Below are 22,398 nucleotides of genomic sequence, written 5' to 3' on the forward strand. Positions count from 1 at the left end.
GCCAATTTAACCTTCCTAAGATTCAGAATTTTGTGTTCTGTCATTCACTGGATTTTCTGTATAGATTCCTCCTACTTACTTTTCTTTCTCTTTCCCTGCCATTCCCTGCCATCTTTCACCTCCCTTTTACCCCCTCTCTGTTTCTGTCTCTTTTCCTCCGTCCACCCTGCTGTCCTCGGCTGTAGCTATAAGAAGTCGGGCTCTTCGTCAGATGATTCAGACTGTGACATCAGTCCTTGGCTCTCCTCTGCCCCCTCTCCCTCTGGCCCCTCTCCCTCTCACTCCCACACACACAAGGCCTCAGCTCACACCACCCTTGTTGTGGGGAAAAGGTTGATACAGCTGCATGATTGTGACAATGAAGGAATGTTTTAGAGCATCCAAATTTTATAGGAGAAATATAAATTGGCTCCTGTTGGGGATAAGTTTCTGATGATCTGCTTTCTAATGTACTAATAATAAAATACACTATGAAGCTACTGGAGGTTGCCCTAACATGCTTTATAGAGCAGTTTGCTTGTACTGACCTTAGTAGAAAATAGACTGTCTCAGCATTATCCTATTATTATTACAATCTATTCTAGTGAAGACTTAACTAGCTTAACTAAGCAACTAGCATCGTAGTTTTATTTCATAGCAGAGTGATTGTAAAATCCCGATTTGATCAACTTCTGTTTGAATCAAATATCACCACTATGGCTGCTTGATGTATCTCTTCCTCCTTTTCTTGCTCTTTGATCCAGTTCACATGCATGCACTCATCACCTCTGTCCTTTTCTCTCCTTTTGCCCACCCTGCAGTCCTCATATTCAAGCACACACTCTTCCTCAGCTCCCCCAGATACAGCCCCCTCTGTTAGAGAACCCCCCTCTGGTGTTTGCCCCAGTGGACCCCGCCTCGGGTCCCAGACTGGTCAAATGTGAGAGGTGGCCCCTCCTGGGGCGCCAAGACCCCCGGGAGCCCCCGGACCCCTTTGATTATGAGAGCATTTCCCCTGACTTGGAGAATGATGACATGTTTACTAGGCGAACCCTTGCCTTCCAGTCCAACCCAGACTTGGCTATGATGAAGACTCAGCTGTCCGCCAAGCGTCGTCTCTACACGTCTGAGCCGCAACTCAACATCATCACCCAGCGACACAGCTGTGTCAGCACCGATGAGATTGATTTCCCTGATATCGAGCAGGACGATGTGGTTTATCGTAAGGAGAAAACCCAGCAAGCTCAGCAACAGAGGCCTCTCTCAGGAGCGCCTGACAACTATGCCCCTATGCCCATCCCAGAGCCGTGGGCTCTGCCTCCTGATCTCAAGGCCAGACTCCTGTGCCCCCCATGTCCTCTGACCAAGGAGACGGCAGCAGACAGACAGAATCAGGTTCAGAACGAGACACATCCTAAAACAGATGACATGCTTGTTCGGAAACTTGGAGTTTGTTCCGATCAGAGCCAGAGCTCCATGAAAGGCCCATCAGCCAATCAGATGACACCCTCAGTACCTTCTTCTTGCAGCGAAGGTGACCTGCAGAGATGGCAGGCTATCAGGGAAGCCAGTCAGCTAAGATATAGAAAGAGGCTAATGGTGGAGAGGCTGGCTGCTCTGAAGTTGTAAAAACATTGCTGTAACAGTGCCTGTTAGTTTTCTTACTTTTTAGACTGTGAAAACTTATTATTGCCATTTTAGTCTTGGAATATTTATATTCAGATGGTAAAGTGGTCTAGACTGCATGTTTATCCAACTTGTAAATGCTTGGTCTAAAAGCCACCACAGTCATAGGTGGGAGTTCTATCTATTTAAGGTATTCTTTATGAAAACTAATAGGTGCCTTCAGAATTCACTGCGTCAGTCACACAAACCGCAATGAAAGAGCAGCAACAGCTCAGAACTTTTTCTTGTTTTAAATGTTTGTTGTTACCTCAAAATGGAAATAAACTGTAGTGAAAGTCCCTAAGACATTGTCATCATAGGGCTGTTGTTTATGGTTTTCTACATGATGGCAATATGGTTGATTTTACCTGAGCAACACTTGGTATGTACATGCTGAGTGGATGGCGAGAGAGAACCTACTGCTACTGTGTTCCTGAAGTGTGATTTTTGAACAAAATGACACAAATCTCCAACATCATTGTTTGGTACATCATTAGCACTGTTAAACAGACCCAAATTCTGCATTTTATCTTAGATATTGTTTTCCTATCTGACCGAGTTTGCCTGTGAATGGAAAAATATGCAACTTAATAAAGAAAATATAGGAGACTTCATGATTTTGTGATGCAATTAATGCATTGAATTGGCCATTTCTTGACCTCACCTAACATCTACAGGAACACGGATCTTACCAGAGTTCAATGCTGTTTTTCTCAGCAGAGGGAACTTCACACTGACATGTAAAGCTCAAAGTCCAGCAGCACGAGAGTGTGGAAATGTTCAAGCCTGAGTTATAACCAAACATAATGTCCTGAACACACTGACAGCACCAAGCAGGGCAATTAAATGTAGACTTGTCTGTTGAACAGAAATGAAAGCCCATAGAAATTCCCCATGGCTCTGAAAGAAGATGTGACCTGTGGACTCCACAGTAACCTGAACACAAATCTGCACTGCAGTGTTTGCACATGAACTGACACACACACAAGCACGCACAAAGCAACCATTTAACCTAAGTCAAGGCCATCTGGATTTACTTCACTTCCATATGTAAAGCCATGTTTCCAGTGACATCATGCTGGAGTCTCCAGAAAGGCTGCATTGTTTAGAGAAACATAAATGTCTACACACCTCCCCATACAAATGTCAGGGAAAGGAATGGTGATACTGTGCTGTAAACCCACTACATACACACCTTGAACTCTAATCTCTTCAGTGTAGAAATTAAAAATCAGCAGTGTCAGGTTTTAGCTAGGTTTACAGCGCCCACCAGCTAGGGATGAGCTGGTCTGGGAGCCACTAATTGGCCTCAAGCTTTTGGCTAGACCGCTCTCATACTCAAGGCTCTTCTGCAGAAATGTGACTTTGTTGTGTGTGGTTCTCTTCGGTTTCCTAGACAGCAGCAAATGCAAGAGAGTATCGACGGGTGAGTTGATGCGGGCTCCCAGGAATGTGGCACGTTTGCATTTGCTCTGGCCTCTTACAGTCGCGCCTCGCTGCTCCCTGCTTTTGTGCTGCTGTTCTCACTCACTAGCTGCTAAATGCTGACACACAACACAGTGTATTGTATGGCACAGGGCCAAGTTTACGGTGGGGCGGGGTGGGGGGGGGTGTCTATTGACAAAGTGAAAAGATGCAATATGCTGGGTCATCTACCTAAACAGTAGTGTGTCCCAGTGAGAGTTAAATGTCTGAGCACTAGTCTGAGCACCCTGATAGCAATGTGAGATATGTGTAAATCATAACAGGTAAGTGGAAACTAAGTGCATTTCTCTGAAGGCTGTGAGTAACTTTGGTCTTTTGCATGACAGTGAGTGCTGTGATTCATTTTTACTAACCCACTGAGCTTACATCACTCAGTTTTCTGCAGTTGACCCGTGTGCTGTGATTGCAAACTAACACTTGGTTACAGGTTAAAGGTCTAGTCATGTTCAGCATCAGCATCCAAACATATACATGGTGGAAGTTATTTTGTCTATTTTAATTTTTCATGCCGTATTTTTCTACAGTTTATTTATGGTTGCTAAGCTTCTGCCAAGATACGCAAACTAAACGTCCCCTCCACTTCTCCTTTTAGCTGCTGATGCCCAGGGTCTTTTTTTAAATACTTTTTAAACTCTTTCTTTCCACAGGAGTAAATCAACAAGCGATATCCAGATCGACCCCACCGTCATCCAGCAGGTTCGTTACGAAGAGCTGCAGAAGTATCGTGAGCGGATAAAGTCAACTGAGGATAAGTGGCAGGATGTGAGTACAATTTATTTATGGCAACTGCACGCTAACGCTGGAGAGTATCTGTTTGCTTACCACCATTCTTGTTATAAGAATCAAGACGACCTGACTTTGGCAGAGAGAAGTTTTGTTCCCAACCCAGAAGTGAAAGGTGAGCACATGATCTAAAGGATCAGTGCGGCAATCAGGAGAGCAGGTGTTATGGTGCAGTCTGTGGCCACAGGGTGAAAAGAGAGCTGTTAAGATAGAAGCCACAGACGGAGGCAGACACTGATTGGTGCAGCACTGCCCTCTGGCAATGGACTGTCCTCATTTCCAAATCAGTGTATGTTGCAGGAAACGCCATATCCTGTAAATACTAATAATATAATGAATGTGTTATGGTGCAATATAGACAGATGATGTAAGACAGAGACACTAGAATGAAAATTAACTAGATTAATCCATGTAAAGTTGACTTGAGGGTGCAAGTTATTCCTGGAAAATAATTTCCAAAGTGCAGTGGTGCTCCAATTTTAAACACCAGTGATCCATCACAAGTGCTCATTCTTGGGTAGGTAAATCCAAAAGTAATAAAACGCTATCCACATGTTATGACTTGCTGTGACAGTGGTGTGTCTGTCAGCAGTCTGATTGGTGTCATGGCAAAATAATGGAGTCTTAAAGCAGCATTTAGGTCACTCAGTCCCCAATACACAGGGGAAGTGAGCCGGGAGGAGCCTAAAGCACACAAATAGAACACCTTCAAATGTAGCCCTTTCTGTTTTTTTGTCTTTCTCTCTCCTTCCCAACTTCACTCCCTTCAGCCGTACAGTCAGCCATGCAACATAACCAGTCTGTTTTATCTAGATCTGAGCTGAATTGTTACAAAATGGTGCATCAGGTGATCTGGGCTTACTTTTGCTGCAGGACCTGAGCAAATGGAAAAACCGGCGCAGGAGTGTCAACTCTGATATAGTGAAGAAGAAAGAGGAACGGGAGAAGATAGAGGAGATCACATACAGCGGCAACAGAAGGTCTAAGACCTTCAAGGAGATGCAAGAGGAGAGGTAAGAATTAACGTACCTGATCAGGTACTTTGGATAGTGCAGGGATAATGCATTATGTTATTGGTAGATTTAATGCTATAAAATTTCAATATTTATTTTCTGATCCTGGTTTTTGTCTAAAAGCAACAGACACTGATTTTGTTCCTCTTTCACACCTTTTTTACCCTCGGAGGGGGATTCTTTGCTAAGGTAATAGAAGAAAAGGTGTGTATGAGACGTTTTGCGGTATTAAACACAGAGACAAGAGGCTTATTTGTGCAGGAGTGAATGAGTAGACTGTAATTGTGGCTTCAGTCAGTGTGAAAGTGTAATCTAATCATGGCGTACAACCTGCCTCCCCTTTTTCGCCCCACCTCTCTCTACCCTCCTCTTTTCAACCTGTGCTCTTCTTTCTATTTTCCTCCCTGTCACTCACTCCCCTTCATGTCCCCTAAATTGCAATCCTTTCCATCCTCATCTTTAATTTCACCCATCACTGTCCACTTTTTTTCTCCTATTTAACTCTTTATCCAATCCCTGTTCTCTTCCTCTGTCCGGTCCACAGAGAAAATAAAGGAAAGAACAGCATTGGCGGTCGTCTCGCATCTCTGTCTTACCTGGACGACGACAACATATTTGATACACCTGTCATTACCCCACGTACCCGGACCTTTCCTGCCAGGAGCTACACTATTGACACTCCTTACTATTCCTCTGAACCGCTTGAGCCTTCTCGGAAAGAGGCCGAACCCCCTGCTGCCTCCCCAGCGACTGGCAGGGCCGCTTCCCCTCCCACCTCAATGGAAGTTGACATTGTGGACAGTCCTGCAGGCAGAGACGCCACAACCACCATCACTTCCACCATCACTCCCACCAGCCGCAGCTTTTTCCACAGCTCCCAGTCTCCAGCAGCAGCAGCAGCAGCAGCAGCACCTTTACAGAGGAGTCCAGTCTCAGAACGCACCGGCACAGTCAAGACAGAGGAGACCACAACCACAGTCTCCTCTTCTAGCTCCCTACAAAAGGTGCCCGAGCCAAGGCCCTCATTGTTGCGCACACAGACTGAGGTGGGGGCCCCCTCCTCTGGTTCTCTGTACAAACAAAAACCCAAGCCCAGCTCAATGGAACCCAAGCCTCCTGGGGTGTCTCAGGTTTCCGCATCCCTTCCCAGGAGCTACCAGAGATCGGATAGCGCACGTCTGACCTCAGTTATCACACCAAGGCCCTTCGGGACCCAGTCATCCCGCCTCACCTCACTTCCCCGAGCTGCTACAGTGAGTACTAGATAATTCTACAACTAAATACAAACTATCAGTGCAGCACAAATGGGTTGACTTACATGTAGAGGGCAGGAGGAGACAGTGTTTGTTTGGCAGTAAGAAATCTTTGCCTATGTTGGTCAGGTACAGTGTTATTTGTTTTGAGTGCATCATTGCTACCCAAGAGTCCGATCTGATTACTTTGTGAATAATGGATGAAGCTGCTGTCTTTATAATCCTAACTCAAGTACCAGAGCTGCTATTTTCAGCCTCCCTCACATTCATTACTGCTACAGTTGTAGCAGATCAGCCAGTGTCTGTCAGGAGAAGATTGTAAACTCTAGAAACAGTTTCACACTTACTTAAAGAGTTGACAACACATTCCCCAGTTGATTTTCCCACCATTCTAAGATCTCGTATAGATTTAAATGTATTATTTTGTAATCAACAAACCTGCGTTGTTCAAGTTCATTTAACATTATCTCAATTTTAAGTATTAAAGTCTGCATTCTTTGACAATCTGCATTCACCCCGGACAGACGGACGACTCTCAGAAGCGTGTCAACGGCGACGCCACTGTTTCTAAGAAGTCGTCGGTGCCGAGCCGCTATCACCAGTTCATGACCTCTGAGGACGAGACTCGCTCTCAGTCCAGCTCAGCCCACAGCAGTGAGGAGGAAGAGGAGGAGGAGGAGGAGAAAGAAGACAAGACCACAGCGAAGAGCATCACCTCTACTCAGAGTGTCTCACCTGTCCCTCCTCAGATCAAGAGTGAAGCTCCAGTCAGTGCTGCTCCAGCCAAAGAAACCAGCCAGGTATTTAAGTTACCCTCCATTGGTAAAACTGATCAGCTTGTATATTGAAGAATGTGTTTGTTACACAGATTTTATTTAATGCTGACAATTTGAACAGTCACTGAATGTATTTTTGGCTTTGTGGTAAATATTAAGTGAACCCAAATGCGTCATTAAATAAAATGTTTTGCTTCAAACTATTTTCTTATGTAGAGGTGATTACAAATAATAGAGTGCTGCACTGCAGACATTAAAGAATAGCAACAGGTTGGCATTAAATCAACAGCCATAAATGATTAATTCAAGGCTTTCTTGCCAAAGCACACAGACACACAACCCGACAGGCTGATTTCCAGAGTCTGCACTAAGCTGTTTTTTGTGTGGTTGTGAATCGTTGTTGTTCATCTCTACTCACCTGTGTTGGTGTTTGGTTTTTTAGGAGAACTACTGTGAGATGCGGATCAGCTTGAACCAGAAGCCCAACAGCAGCAGAGACTTTGGCTTCCAGGCGGCCTGGGACTCGACAGGAGCTCGCATCACGTCCATCCAGCTAGGTAACAACAGCAAAAGATATTTGAAAGAAATACCTTTAAATAAAGGGATTTGTTGGGCAGAGCTTTATTCACCTTCCGATGTAATGTGTGTTTGTCAGCCAAACTGGCAGTCTTAAACTCCAACATTCCCAGTGGTTAAAAAAAAAAAAAAAAGATCAAACAGGCATTAGTCATATTTCACTGTTGACTGATGTATTCACAGATACAGTACAGCGGTACTGTTGGAAACCAGTGCCCAGGCACTGTTTTACAGCCAGGCACTGCTGGATAGTTGTCAGCAGGTTTTCGAGTCCATTGCAGTGGCGGTGCCAGGCCTATGTAGGACAGCATCTATCTGGGTCAGATTTGCTGGGCCTGAGCCTCTCTTTTTCTACTGAGATTTTTCCACCTTCACATCTCTGGTAATTTAGTAACGTTTCACTAATACTTTTGACACTCGACATCAGTGCATTAACTCTAGCTTTGTCACATCAGTTTCAGTAAGTTTTGGTTGCAACACTCGTGGTATGGATCGTGTCAACCCTGTCAAAGTTTCATTTCAATTTATTTTCTATATTTTTAAGGACAACGTGCATTAATCATTATTTCTGTAAATGTGCCAGTTTTAGCCAGCTGGCAATTTTTGCAAAACCAATAAAGTTGCAGAAATTACAATAAAAGCAAAAACATCAGCATGCATAAGACACAAATCATGCAAAGCAGCAGGAAGAAGCTCAACATTCATGCAACAGTACATTGGATGTTCAGCACATGCAGCCATGCAAAGCAGTATGGAGCAACAGGACATAAATGAGCAGTACAACATTACGCATGCATTAGTCATGCAGAGCAATGAGACATAAAATCAAATGGTAACAATCAATATTCTCAATAGGATGTTAGAAAAAGTTTGTAAAATGCAGTCTTGTATAAAGTACTTGAAAGCAATACTTGAGTACAAGTATCTTACCAGAAAATGACTTTGGTAGACATTAAAGTCACCTATTAGAATATTACTTGAGTAAAAGTCTTAAAGTATCTGATATTTACTGAACTTAAGTATCAAAAGTAATTTTATGATATTACATGTACTTAAGTATTAGAAGTAAAAGGAAAAAAAAAACTTTATGAATTTTATTGTGGCTTCCTTATAGTGAAGCATAATATTCAGGGTTTCCACACCTTCTTAAACATCAAGTCTTATAAACAATAAAGAGAAAAACAGAAACAGAATTTTATTTATTTGTGAGAAAGAATCTTTTAACGTACAAAAACATTTCTTGCAAGTAACGAGTAACAAAGACGCTGAGGGAAAATGTAGTGGAGTAAAAGTATACATTTTATTTAGGATATGTAGTGGAGTAAAAGTAAAAGTTTCCAGAAATATAAAAAGTACAGAGATATGTAAAAATTCTACTTAAGTACAGTAACAATACAAGTATTTGTACTTTGTTACATAACAACACTGGTAAAATGGTTATAAGCCATACAACACACAGTCATGATTGTAAAAGTATGACTACCACACTGTTAGTAAAATACTAGTAAATATGTAATATACAGTATGTTCTGTCTTGTCTCACTTGGCGGCAGTCAAAAGTAAAGATGAAAAATGTTGGAAGAGTCAGTTGATGACTCAGTAGTTTTCAGCTTTGTTTAGTATCTGTAACACAAAATACATTGTGTATATCTGTGTGTACATTTCCATCTTAAAAAATACAAATTAAAAATGTAGACTGTTTTTATAAAAGAAATATGTAATGTAAGTAAAAAAAATGTCATTGTCCAAAAACTTAAAACAGTGGCTCTGTTCCTTTTTTTTCTTGGCATGGGAAGGTTTTTGTTGTTGATACAGTGTTAAATTATTCAACTGTGGATTCTTTATTGCGAGGATTATTCTGGTGTGAATGAAAACTGTAATTAGAAGTCAATCCCATATTTTCTCATATCAGGATCATTTCTTGTAAAGTTATTTCAGTGAAATAACTAAAAGGACCACTGCAAGAATAATAGCTCTTATGAGTGATAACCAACCATGTCACTGTATTGGTAGACTAGAATTGTATACTTTCTTTTTTGCTAATGACATGTTCCTCTGTCCCGTGCAGGCAGCCCGGCAGAGATGTGCCAGCTTCAGGTCGGAGATGAGGTGTTAACGGTAAACGGGCACCAGGTGGCAGAAATGAGCTACCCAGACTGGAAGTCCTGCATGGAGGAGGCTCTGCAGGAGGGCAGTCTAATCATGGATATACGCCATCATGGCAAGAACAGTGAGTCACCTGAACGCTGTGTGTCTGAGAGTGTGTGTTTGTTTGCGGGAGATTGAATTTAACCACTTTAAGGGTTGCATTCCTGGACTGACAGTAATGCTTATGCTGCGTGCGTTGCTAAACAGTTTTGACATTTTAAATTGGTCCGTAAACTATTGTGAAATCATCCATGAATGATCTCATGACAGCCAAGCGGTGAAGGACCTGTAACTTTTTTCCCCCTCATCTGACGAGGGAAGACTGTTATTGTGTTGACCTCTGGTTCTTATTTCTATTTTTTTTTTCTTCCTGCGTGCATTTTTCTTGTCCTGTTTTCTCTCTCTTTTTCCTTTTATGTTTCTACTGGTTGTTTCTTCTTTTTTCTGACTTTTCTGTCTCATCAGCATTCCTTTCTGTATCCATGTGGTGTTTTCCTTGTGGGGAACTAACCCAGCTCAGGTCCACGGTCCTCGGAGTGTGCTGTTTTCACAGTGTTAGTATAACAGGCTTACTTATGCCAACTACGTCAGTGTCACCTTCCAAAGATAACAAACCACCCAGAGTAGCTCACTTGAACTAACACACAGTACCTGTTAAAATAGTTTAGTGAAGCCCGGTGGTTGTGAGCCTGTTAGAAACACTGCGTGGGTTTATGTAAGCTTTAATAGGCTGCATGGCTGGGGAAGGTTTCTCTGTCACACCCTGCTGCTCTCTATAATAACACCACAACAGCAACCTTATCCTATGCTTTATAGTGTTCTTTATGTAAATCGACAATTCTGTGTCAAATGTTGGGTTTCACATATACACGACTACTGCATACACACACAGAAATCATGGTTCTACGTGCAAACGCACATCCTATTTTTTGCCCTTGCATTGTCTGGACGCAGACTGGGACAGAGATCAACCTTCCCTGCCATTTAAAAGCCATAAGACCATCAATCTGACCAGTACGGATCCGATACTTCTAGGTTCCCCTGACAAAAACACTGTCAGCTCCAGCCTGGATTTCACCTCACGCACTTCCATGGAAAAGCTGCCATCCAAAGAGGCCCCCGCCCATCCAGTCATCGTAAGTGACCCAGAATGAACTCAGGTTTGATCAAGTTTTATTTCTGTATTGTGCCACTTTAATGAATGTACACCCTGCCATGTCTCCCTGCAGGACGTGGCTTCAAACGGAGTTAATGGAGGTTTCCGTGAACAGTCGGTGACGATGAGGAACAAAGGTAAAGAGCAGAGCACACTATCAGAAAAGTTATGGAATTGATCCTGACGACTATGAACACAAAAACACACCGATGGGAGGGGGGTCATTTTGTTGACTTAGTTTTGGGAGAAACATTTTTGCAAACACTGGACTATTGTGAATAATATTGATGGACATTTACTGTGTTATGTAACAAAACATTATTATTATTGATTATCATACATCCTCAGCAACACTTGTGTAAATCATGTATTGGTAATATAAGATGGTATATTCTCTTGTAAAACTTGTTTCTCTCCTCGACTGTCCCTCACTGTATCCTGTTTTTCATTTCTCATGTAGAGTCAGAACCCATATCTTTGAAAAACTTAAAACGGAGGTCAGAGTTTTTTGAAAAAGGTAAAAAAAAAAAAAAAAAAAGCATGGGCCGAATCGGGGCGGGGTCTTCATAATAATATTAATGACTTCTGTGTAATCTGGTGGCTGGGTTCTCTGTGCTTTTGTCTCACTGAATTCCTCAGATTCCCAAAGGATTTTTGCATGTTTCTTATCAGTCACATCCTCATGTTCAATTGATAAATAACCTATTATCAATTGATTATGAGCTTTTCTGGGATTATCCGGGATAAAAATAGATTCCTCCATGGCTTTGGTGCCAGAGCTTAGTCTTTGTTCTGTGCCTCTTCCCTCCTTCAGGTGGCTCAGGGTCCAGTGTCAGTGCGCTGGTCTACCTCTGTGGTAAACAGGGTTGAGTGTGCAGTGACCTCCTCACCTTTGCTTGGTACACTCTGGGACACTGACATGCTTTTCAAACCAAGGGAGCTAGGGCGTAATTTCCACTGGGGACACGGGGGACATCAGTTCATTATCACAAAACGTCACAACATATTGTATTGAAGAAGAAAGAGACCCCATAAAAGAAAAATGAAAAGAAAACGTAAAACATTCTGTGTATAAAAGCAACACATTCAAGCTCCAAAGGCTGGACAGCATGTCAGACAATATGCCAGCGTACCAACCACAAATACAAATCTTTGACTCCTGCAGTGTTTGTGGTGTTTTTTTGAGTGGTGTCCAGGTTTAACACACGGTTACACTTTTCACTTTGCTGCGCATGAAGTTAAAAGAATTCCTGTTGCTCTTTTGGCATGCATGTATTGAACTGTATGTTAGCCTTTCCAGACTGGCTGCGCTGTACTTGTGTGCATCTTAAGTACGCATGCTGCTCATATGTGTGTGTCTTTCTTCCAGTGTGTTTGATCCTGTTGTCGCAATCAGTTTATTGATTTTCCTATTCAGAACTATTGGGCTGGTATCCAATGGAAATGTCAACAAGTGGGTGATTTTGAATTGAGAGAATCAATAAGTCATAGTGGGTGAAATTTAACCTTTGTTGCTTGAAGGCTTGTTGAAAACATCAATTACTGTTTCTGGTTTTAAATGTTATTTTCAATGATGAATTGGCACTTTAATAAGCCTGTCAACTTTGTGTTGCTGCAGTATATGGCCTCAGGGTTAACTTCTATTCAGTTGCTCTGCCTTTGCATGCCAGAAGTATTGACTGGACTATTTTCTTTCTTTTCAAGGAGGATCAGAGTCTGCAATGCCAGATGTGAGTAGTATAATCAGTGCATATAGGGCAGTTTTTGTCTCTTTTATGGTGTTTGCTATTATAGCAGGACAACATCTTTAAAAGCAGATGGCACAATTATTACAAAGCCCAGACACATTATTAAGAATCTCATGTGCACTAGTTCACTTCAGACGCTGGTTCACTCTGCTTCTTTAGCAAAAAAAAAGTGGCCCAATCACTCAACTATGATTGCGAGGGAACTTTAATTTTTATAAAAGTAAAATGAAGAGACTAAAAGAGTCTAAGGAAAAATGTTGTTGTATGTTGTACGAATTGTAAAGCCCTCTGAGACAAGCTGCGTAGATACAATTGACATGACTTGACAATACCATGAAGTCAGTTGGGCTGTCATACAGTTGATGGCTAATGTGATGCCGTTGTCTCATACTGCGTGTCTGTCTTCTCTGTCTGCAGATACCTGTTCCTTCAATCATTCCTTCTTCCAGCCGCTGGTCCTGGGACCCAGAGGAGGAGCGCAAAAGACAAGAGAAATGGCAGAAGGAGCAGGAGCGCCTCCTACAGGTACAAAAAGGCACACTCGTGGAGCAGTGACATTATGTCACAGTATGCACTCCATTGCCAGTTTATTAGGTACACCTAGCTAGGACTAATGCAGGGTGATAAATCAGCCCTGCAATACATCCTAACTTCAGGAAGGTTACAATGTTCTGTTTTTGTTAAGTGTACTAGAGAGGTGCTGATTTTCTCTGTGGTACTGTTAGATTGTATTGTGTTAAACTTGAGAAAGCAACAATTCAGATAAATCACAAAACAATGAAATAAGGACACTCAAGGAGGAAGATAAGAAAACAAAATACTATTATAGCCATCAAAGTTTTCTTTAATGCAATGTTTTTGCTTTTGTTTTTATGTTGTGTGGATCTGTGTGAGACAAATTTACATTACAATAATGTTTTTTATGATTCTAAGACTAGGACCGTATTCTAATTTGTATTAAATATAAACGATATTCTAATATTTGGTCTGCACTCATTGATATAAACACAGTGGAGAATATATCACAGAAGTAACAAAAGTAACACCTCTCAGTAAAACCCATTACAATTACAACAGCACCAAAAACTATACCCACTAAAATAATCATGAAGCTGAACAACCCGTCTTAATCAATTTCAACAAAAACTAAACTCTATAACCTTTGTAGGTAGGATTTATTCCTGGGCTGTTGTATTAGGCTGCATTAGTTTTAGCCAGGTGTACCTAACACACTGGCAACTGAGCATATAGCCCATTAATAAAACTGAAAATAACAAATGAAGCAACATCAACATCACAATTAGGGCTGGGCAATATATCGATATTATATCAATATCGATATATGAGGCTAGATATTGTCTTACATTTTGGATATCGTAATATCCTGATATGACACAAGTGTTGTCTTTTCCTGGTTTTAAAGGCTGTATTACGGTAGAGTGATGTAATTTTCTGAACACACCAGACTGTTCTAGCTGTTCCATTATTTGCCTTTACCCACATAGTTATTATATCAATATAACTGATGATTATTTATCAAAAATCTCATAGTGTGCATATTTTGTGAAAGCACCAATTGTCAACCCTACAATATCGCCACAATATCAATATCAAGGTATTTTATCAAAAATATGAGGATATTTGATTTTCTCCATATCGCCCAGCTCTAATCACAATCTAGTTGATCTAAAATATCTGACAATCCGACAATGATTTGAGGCACAGAGCTTGAATGACAGGCTAGGAAGTCCTCACAATCAAAGCAGACTGCTCCTAATAGGCTCCAAACTGAAACCTTTACAGAGCGCTCTGGCAGCTAAAAGTAAAGCATCTGTCGGGTATCCAACTTGTAGTAGAATCCTATCAAAACATTTTTCCGAGGGTCTATTTCTGGATGGAGATCAAAGGTGTCCAAGCAGAGCGCTGTAGCCAGGAAAGCGTGTTACTCCTCCAGTCTTTGTTCCCTGTTGGATACACGGCCTGATTTCACGATGTGCTAGGGAGACTTCCTGCCCTGGGCAAGCTTCTCTAGGTTTATCAACTTTTCAGGATGGTTAGATAACATGTAGTTGAGATTGGAATATAATACAGCTAAGAAATCTATTTAGTTTTTATATAAATTACTTTTTCTTCCCACTATACTATGTAATATTGTCATATACATGTTTATATTTTCTTTTTTGTGATCAGAGGGTAATTACATCTATAAAGATGCTTCCCCTTCATTCACCATTGGTGAATGTAGCCTTGGCCGGGAGGAGTTGATGTCGTCTGACGGTGTCCAACGTTCATTGGATGTTTCGACCCTGAACCGTAACACCCTCCCGTTGGCGGGTCAGCAGTGGTGGCCTCCTCCTGGCTACCAGCTTGGCTATCTCTCCTGTTCCATAACCAGCAGGGGGACACTCCCAAAACATATGAATAAATATGCCCATGGTCTTTAGCGAACACAATGTGCATGAAGCATCACCAATAATTTTCATTAGGCACAGCTTGCGAGTGGTCAAATAAGATATTTATATTTTCTTGTGTGTGTGTGACTATGTGCATGCATGTCATTTCATTTGGATGAACTTTGACCTCTTTTCCTGCTTTTCCGTCCAGGAGAAATATAAGCGCGACCAGGAGAAGTTGCAGGAGGAGTGGATGAAGGCTCAGCAGGAGGTTGCCGAGAGCGTACACCAAGAAGAGGTAACATTTTAATTTGTATAAATTATGGGCTAATACCTAGAACAGCCAGAGGGTAATTAAAGGTGGCAATAAGTTCTGACTCATAGCAGTAAATTATCTAAATGTATCCAAAGAGCTTTAATAGGGTCGTTGATCGAAATTGATATAATTATGCAGCAGTTACGTGCCTAGGAGCTGGTATGTCTGGCTTTTAAAGCAGACATCCATTTTACATGAAAGATGGGGAAAGTGAGAGCAGAACAATGTCTAGTCATGTGGATATTCACATAAAATATACAACATGTGGGGCCCATGCTTCCCGTCATGACAGGAGTCTTTTCAGCTCATAGTTTTGCAACAAAAACTCCCCTTTGATTGGAATTTCCAAACACTTGCTGGTTTGTCACCTCTGGGGATGACACGAGTTTCTCCTCTGTTGTTGCAGTTGCTCCTGTAGGTCAGATTACTGAATACCATCATTGTGGTAAATGCTTCCTTTTTTCCTGGCAGCCTGGCAGCCTGGAGGTGATCAGACACAGCATCAGCCCACTCCCGTCCCTCTCTACCGTCAACCAGCCCACCTCTCCTCCGTGGCAAGAGGAAGAGAGAAAGAGGAAGGAGGAGCAGGAGCGCCAGAAGCAGGCGGAGGAGCAGGAGCGCCAGAGGCAGGCGGAGGAGAGGAGGAAGAGGGAAGAGGAGGAGCGGGAGCTGCAGCGTCTCCAGGAGGAGAGAGAGAGGAAAGAAAGGCAGGAGGAGGAGGAGAGGAAGATGAGGGAGGAGGAAGAGCTGATGTGGCAGAGGAGGAGAGAGGAGGAGAGGAAGGAGGAGAGGAGGCGGCAGGAAGCTGCAGAGCAACAGCGCAGAGAGCGGGAGAGAGCCTTCGAGCAGCAGCAGCAGTGGTCAGTAGAGACACTGCTCCTCCTATTACCCTCACACTTTACTCACACATCTTCCTCATCTGTCCATCATGTTGATAATAACACATTGAAGAGAAAAACATAACCTGCTTTGTTGTCTGTGCATTAACATAAGTGCAACTAATGTGCTTGCATGTGCTGTGCTCCACCTTTGTGTTGTAACTCTCGTCGCACCTCTTCCTAACACTACCCTTCACCAAAGGGCTGATGGCTCCCATGGCTTTGCCAATGTCCAGTCGTCACTGTCCTTTACAGACAGGTTAGTACAGGAGGGATTGTGTTTGCATTTGTCAAACTGCATCTGCAGTCATACTTAAAAGGTAATGCTTCTTGTTTGTATTGAGCTGATCGGCTATTGGCACTAATAACACCTGCTTGCTTCCTACCCTATTTTGATGAGTAATTGTATGTAACAACAATGCCTTACAGTGATTACAATTTATTATAGTATTTAGGAATAATGAGTTGAATAGGTTTATTGGCAACACGTTATTTTAAGTCCCCCAATTTAGTATTTATGTGCAGTACAGCACAGTACAACAATCGAGTTTATAACACACTATAATGTAGTTGTTTGCAGATGCAAGTGTTCATTAACGTATTTTCCCACAACTGTAACTCCCCCTGTGGGCGCCCATAAGTGGAGAATAGGAGAAGTTATTAATTACTGACAAATACTGCACTTTAATACGCACCAAAACATATCCTTATGTCTGCTTACAACTACATTATAGTGTGTTATAAACCATTTATTAAATGTTTGTATACTGTGTATGAATATAAAGTAGGGGGAAAAAGAGGTTAACGTTTGTATTGGATTGCTAAATTAATAAATGCTCCTTTCACATTAGCTTCCCCACATTTTCAGCTCCAAGATCACCTTCTCTGAGTTCTTTATAAAATTCTCTGCACCAGGAGTTATCTTGGCAACACAGTTTGTTCTTTCCTCAACAAAACTGCCAAAACAGTGTCTCACAAGCATACAATCCTGCCCAACACCAACACCAGTTTCTAACAAACAAGAACAATTTGTCACTCACCTGAAAACATATAAACCAGGTACATAATTTAAGATCCTTGTATGTCTTTGAAGCAGGGAATCATGCTTTTCCTTTGTTATATTGTCAACAATAATTTCTCAGTACAAAACATCAGTACATAATTTTTCACTGTGGTATTTCACATATCAAAATACTACTTAGAATACTTGTATTTCATGGCGGTAACAAAAATGGTTGTAAAATATGTGGCTTCTATAAAAAGAGCTACTGTAAGTATGATTACTTTCTTTTCTTTTTTAATCAGGCCCTAACACGTAGTTTATTTTGTTTGACAGGACAAAATCTAAATCATCTCCCCAGCTTGATGAAGAAGAAAAACCTCAGAGAAAAGGTCAGTTTTCTTGATTTTTTTCCATTAGTTAAGTTCCATTATGAAAATAAGTGACGGATTGAATGACTGTGAATGCAACAGCAATATGAGTCCAGATATATTAGAACATTTAAATATTGGCCTGTGTTTTTATAAATGACTCAATGTATGCATGTTGTTGCATACACATGTGGGCTGTACTCCACTGTAGGTGTGTATGTGCAGCCGGGGGGCATGGCTCACTGGCTGCTGGAAGAGCAGCTGAGGAGTGCACGTGACAAACAGGCCCAGAGTCAGCGGGCTGCATCAGAGCTAGAGACGGAGAGGAGAAACATCCTCAATGCCATGAGATACAGAGAGCCGGAAAGAGGTGGGCTCGGCCCCTGATCTGCTCTCATTAGGACAGCTTTGATCTGCCAATCAGCCAATTGTGAAATTTCACCAAATCAAAACTTACAGCTGCTCGATTAACAGCTGACCAATCACATGGTAAATCAATCAGTCAGCCAAGCAGGAAAAGACATGCAATAAAAACAATTAACTCATTGATTGCAGGTTGAATTCTCTCAGGTCCCTTCTATAATTTCATTGTACTTTTCTGTTTTTCAAAAGTTCAAATCAAGACTGGGGAAACACTGCTTCTACGTCATCACAGTCTCATTCTTTCTGTCCCATTTTTTTCCACGTTCTCCGCCAGTCCTATTCTATTTTTGACTTCCCAGAAACTTTTCATTTCACCCAGCATAATGTTGAGTTTTATCTCTCCTCTCTGGGTGCAGTGACGGGCAGTACATTGGGTGATAAAAGGAGTCAGCAGTCCGTGTCGCAGGCAGAGCAGGAGCGGCAGCAGATCCTGAACGAGATGAAGAAGAAGACTCCGTTGCTGATGGACAAAAGCTGGATCCGCGAGCGCTCCTCCACCACCAGCACGATCCAGGAGTCTGACGTGCCACCCATGCGCAGGTACAGTCTACCCAGCATGAATGAGAGTAAACAAATATTATCTCTGTTGTGTGATGATGGTGGTTGGCTTTTCAAACGTACTAATATCCTGTTAACTTGTGTTGCGTGGTGAAATTAAAACATGTATTAGTCTGGCTACCACTCTGTCTTTGTCTTGACAAATTTGATTGGACCATTGGTAAATATTCGAACATAAAAACAACTGCCGCAGGTACAGTTGGTAGCCAGACATTTTAAATGCCTCTAACGGGCTAACGTGGGTGTGGTGTGGGTTGGCTTTGCAGAGGTGAGTCTCTTGACAACTTGGACGCCTCATATAATTCCTGGCGCTCATCATGGACACCCAGAAGCAACTCTCACATCCCAAACTACACTCGGCCTCACTCTGCCCTCTCTGGCAGCACTTCCTTTTACGGTGGTGGGTTGGGGGCCCAGCGGCCCGGCTCCTCCACTCTGCCTTCCTCCTCCTCCATGGGCTCCCTCCGAGGTGGCGCAGGAACCCCCTCATCCCCTTGGTCCCGGCAGTCGCTATCCCCCTCACCCTCCTCTCCGTCACCCACCACCTCTCCAGAGCCCACATCTTCTGAGGCTGGCGCCCCCGAGCAACGGAGCAGGTAAAATCAACAATGCTGCTTCGCTTAACACCTCCAACAAGCTGCCTCTAAGCTCTCACTGGTGTACTGGGTTGCATTATCATAGTCCAGGTGGTGTTGTTAAACCATAACCATAAGTGGTGGTGGCAAAGGGCAACTGGACCTCAATTGTTTTCACTTGTTCTACTTTTGAATGTATTATAATATAATGTTGTGTATGATATTGTTTTTATGTGACATTCTCCATCCGTTCACCCTCCATTTCACAGCTGACTCCGACTATTCAGTCCTTTAATTTTTTTTTTACAGATTTCCAGTTGAATTCCACTTGCACATTCAGTGTTGTTTTGAGTTTGTGTGTTTTGAAGCAACACCCTGGCACTGATATTTTAAGAGTCAAGCTAACACTTATATTGTTACCAATATTTTTTTAGTTTCCATGTCAAAATGATATATGATCATTGTTTCCTCATTATTGTCCTCCTCTCGTCAGGAATAAGAAAAAAATGGATGCTTTATATATGACACAAAAATGTTTAAAGAAAACTCATCATGAAAAAGATTGTTATAGGTGACTGAAAACTGTAATTAAAAAAAAAAAAAATGCAAAAACATCTTTAAATATTTTACAGAATCTTTTAAATGGAGCTTTGGTCATCAAGGAGCTTCTGCTTCATTTTAGCAGGGGACATAATTGGCTCCCATCCAAAATCAATCTTTAACTAAAGGCCAGCATTGGCAAACAAATTACTTATCAGTTTGACCCTGTTATATACCAGTGTGAACATGTGTTTTGTGTGTGTACCTGCTTGCATTCATGCGTCATGCATATGAGCTTAGCTCTCGAATCACAGCTGTGCGTTCTGTAATCCAGGTCAGTGAGTGGCAGGAAAATCTGTACGTTCTGTGACACCGCACTGGGAAAGGGAGCAGCCATGATCATCGAGTCACTTGGGCTCTGTTATCATTTGGGCTGTTTTAAGGTGAGAGCTGGGCTTGTGTCGGCCCCCGAACACATCATCAACACACCTCGGCCGATCCTCAAAAGCTAACCTGATCACTCCAGACTATTTTTCTTTTATTACTAACCTGGTCAATCTTGGTGAGTCTCAAGGTCCTGTTTTCTTTACAGCTGAGCAAAGTTGATTTTTTTGTGCCAAAACCTGCACGCCAAACTAATCAACCCCTCCCTCACTTTGTCTCTTTTCACCAATGCTTAATTGTTGATACTTCCTGGAACTTGGGTCTTCACTTGAGTTTGGTCTCCTGCATTTGAACAGTGATCCATCCTGCTAATCTTTGTCATTTGACTCTGATTTATTCTTTTCCCTTCATTTTTCTCTTTCTATACATACAATCAAGGGGCTTCTGTCTGTCCTCATTCCTCCACCTTTGGACTTGGACACTTTGTCTAGCTTTAAACACCGTTTGAGTAGCTCTTTAACTCTTCCTTCTCCTAAACTTCCTCAGTGTATCGACTGTAAGTCGGACCTGGGAGGATCGGAAGCCGGGGCTGAAGTCAGAATACGAAACAAGCAGCTGTACTGTAACACCTGCTACATGCGATTCAAAGGTGAGTATGTGATCAATCTGATCAGCATGATGACGTGTTGTCTTCTGCTTTCTTTAAATGTAATATTTGTTTTTTTTCCAGCTGGCCAGCCAACCTCTATGTGACATGACTGTACTCCAGCAGATTGATGAAGAGACTACTTGTGACAACAACCCATGAGCATTTAAGTGAACATTGAAGCCATTGCAAATAGCTGGGACACTTGGTTTGGACATACTTCCATTTATGACTAGAAAATCTCAGTTGAATCGCTGATGAGAATTATATTTGTGGTTTTTGAGAGGGTTTGCTTGCAAAAATGTTATCTACTTAACTGCGTTTATATCATATTAAGTATTACAGTTGTACAAAATGTAAGGGTTCTGCATGCACCGGACTTTTATGTTTTAGCCACGAAACTAGTCAAAACGTTAAATTGTCTATAAGATTATTGAGGCAGATCTTTGTAATGTTCTTCAATGAGAAAGATTTTAGAGATCTTGAGAGAGTTTTCAAGGTTTCAGTTTCCTCTTACTCATGCTTCTTTTTCCAGTGAGTCTTGTGGTATTAACACGTTTGTCGACCAATGTATTCCTATCATGTCTATGTGCCTTTTCGTTTGTAACAGGGAGAAGTAAGTACGATTATTAGATATCTTTCAAAACATATTTAAAACGGTCTGCTTGGATGGCACTTATCTGGAGTTTTCACTGATACACGGAGGATTGTACACACAAGCAGGTCGTGACGATTATATCATACAGAATGGCATTGAGGCAAACAGTAACATTTGTAAATAAAATGACTAAATGCGCTCATCTCATGTGGTTTTGTTTACTTTTTTCAGCAAATTGCACAATTCTTTGTAATGATATTCCAGTACATGATGTGAGGCTTTTCCTGCCTCTCTGTTCAGAAATCATTATACTCTTCTCTCTCTGTCCGTCCCACTCATTCTCTGTTTCTCTGTAGTGCCACAGTCATAATGAAAGGAATTTCAATGAGCTTTTGTGCAAAGGTTCAGAGGACCTGCCTGCTCTGTGTTGTCTGAAGCCAATTTGTCATGAATATTTCATTCAGTGCACATGCATTACAATTTGATTACACTTTGATAAGCTATTTTCTTAATGTATTCTGTCATTTTGGTTGTTTCATGAAATCATATCTGCATAAGCATACGTTGAATATTCATACGAGCAGGGACGCTCTTGATTGTTTAGTCTGCAGCTCCCAAAATGCTGTTTAGCAAGGGAAGACATTGTCCTCATTTCCTGCGAATGGAATAAGCTCAATTGAAGCAATATATGGAAATAAGTTGGGCCGAGCATAAATTGGCTCTGTATTCTTGAGGTGAAGCACAAACAACCCCTGGAGGCAGACATCTCATATTCTTAGATTCCTTTTTTAGATTTTCCTTGCCACTCTCGTGGGAGAGAACTATTTTAATCCTTATACTTAGAAAAAAACACGGCCTCAATGGCGCCGAGCAGAGTCGAGTGGCTGAGAAATATAAAACCTTTCAGGATAAGTATTCCATCTTTTTGATGGAACACAGATGTAAGAGCTTATATATGCTTGCTCTTCACTCCATCAAAAACCTAATTCCTAACTCTTAACAACTCACTGTGAGCTTCTTTTTAATGCTCTCCCACTGGAAGTAAAAAAAATGAATTCACATGTTTCAGGTCAGTTCATTCAGTTCATTTCCAGTCAGGCCAATGTGGGGTGTTTTTCACCTTCCAATCAACAC

The 22,398-nt window shown here is 41.8% G+C and overlaps 1 protein-coding gene across 18 annotated transcripts in view; it reads left to right on the forward strand.

Annotated features, from left to right (window-relative positions):
• The window catches only part of lmo7a (LIM domain 7a), a 48,358-nt gene extending 26,890 nt beyond the window's left edge, over positions 1–21,468 (forward strand). For 3 of the 18 annotated variants that reach the window (XM_031288719.2, XM_036003983.1, XM_036003982.1), the window contains 23 exons: positions 3,041–3,070; positions 3,777–3,891; positions 4,786–4,925; positions 5,470–6,178; positions 6,703–6,978; positions 7,397–7,511; positions 9,599–9,760; positions 10,633–10,814; positions 10,908–10,971; positions 11,295–11,351; positions 11,649–11,690; positions 12,539–12,564; positions 13,000–13,107; positions 15,187–15,273; positions 15,763–16,151; positions 16,372–16,428; positions 17,506–17,561; positions 17,752–17,910; positions 18,320–18,503; positions 18,788–19,117; positions 19,971–20,079; positions 20,567–20,669; positions 20,751–21,468. In XM_031288719.2, coding sequence (XP_031144579.1) covers positions 3,041–3,070; positions 3,777–3,891; positions 4,786–4,925; positions 5,470–6,178; positions 6,703–6,978; positions 7,397–7,511; positions 9,599–9,760; positions 10,633–10,814; positions 10,908–10,971; positions 11,295–11,351; positions 11,649–11,690; positions 12,539–12,564; positions 13,000–13,107; positions 15,187–15,273; positions 15,763–16,151; positions 16,372–16,428; positions 17,506–17,561; positions 17,752–17,910; positions 18,320–18,503; positions 18,788–19,117; positions 19,971–20,079; positions 20,567–20,669; positions 20,751–20,773 — 3,523 coding nt within the window. In that variant the 3' untranslated portion in view covers positions 20,774–21,468. Of the gene's footprint in view, positions 1–185; positions 333–800; positions 1,594–3,040; positions 3,071–3,221; positions 3,245–3,776; positions 3,892–4,785; positions 4,926–5,469; positions 6,179–6,702; positions 6,979–7,396; positions 7,512–9,598; positions 9,761–10,632; positions 10,815–10,907; positions 10,972–11,294; positions 11,352–11,648; positions 11,691–12,538; positions 12,565–12,999; positions 13,108–15,186; positions 15,274–15,762; positions 16,152–16,371; positions 16,429–17,505; positions 17,562–17,751; positions 17,911–18,319; positions 18,504–18,787; positions 19,118–19,970; positions 20,080–20,566; positions 20,670–20,750 lie in introns of all 18 variants that reach the window. The other 15 variants (XM_031289566.2, XM_031289101.2, XM_031289425.2 and 12 more) reach the window with 15 other exon arrangements.
• Positions 21,469–22,398: the final 930 nt, after the last annotated feature.

Source organism: Sander lucioperca, chromosome 8 (genome assembly GCF_008315115.2).
Source record: "Sander lucioperca isolate FBNREF2018 chromosome 8, SLUC_FBN_1.2, whole genome shotgun sequence".
NCBI classification, from domain to species: domain Eukaryota; kingdom Metazoa; phylum Chordata; class Actinopteri; order Perciformes; family Percidae; genus Sander; species Sander lucioperca.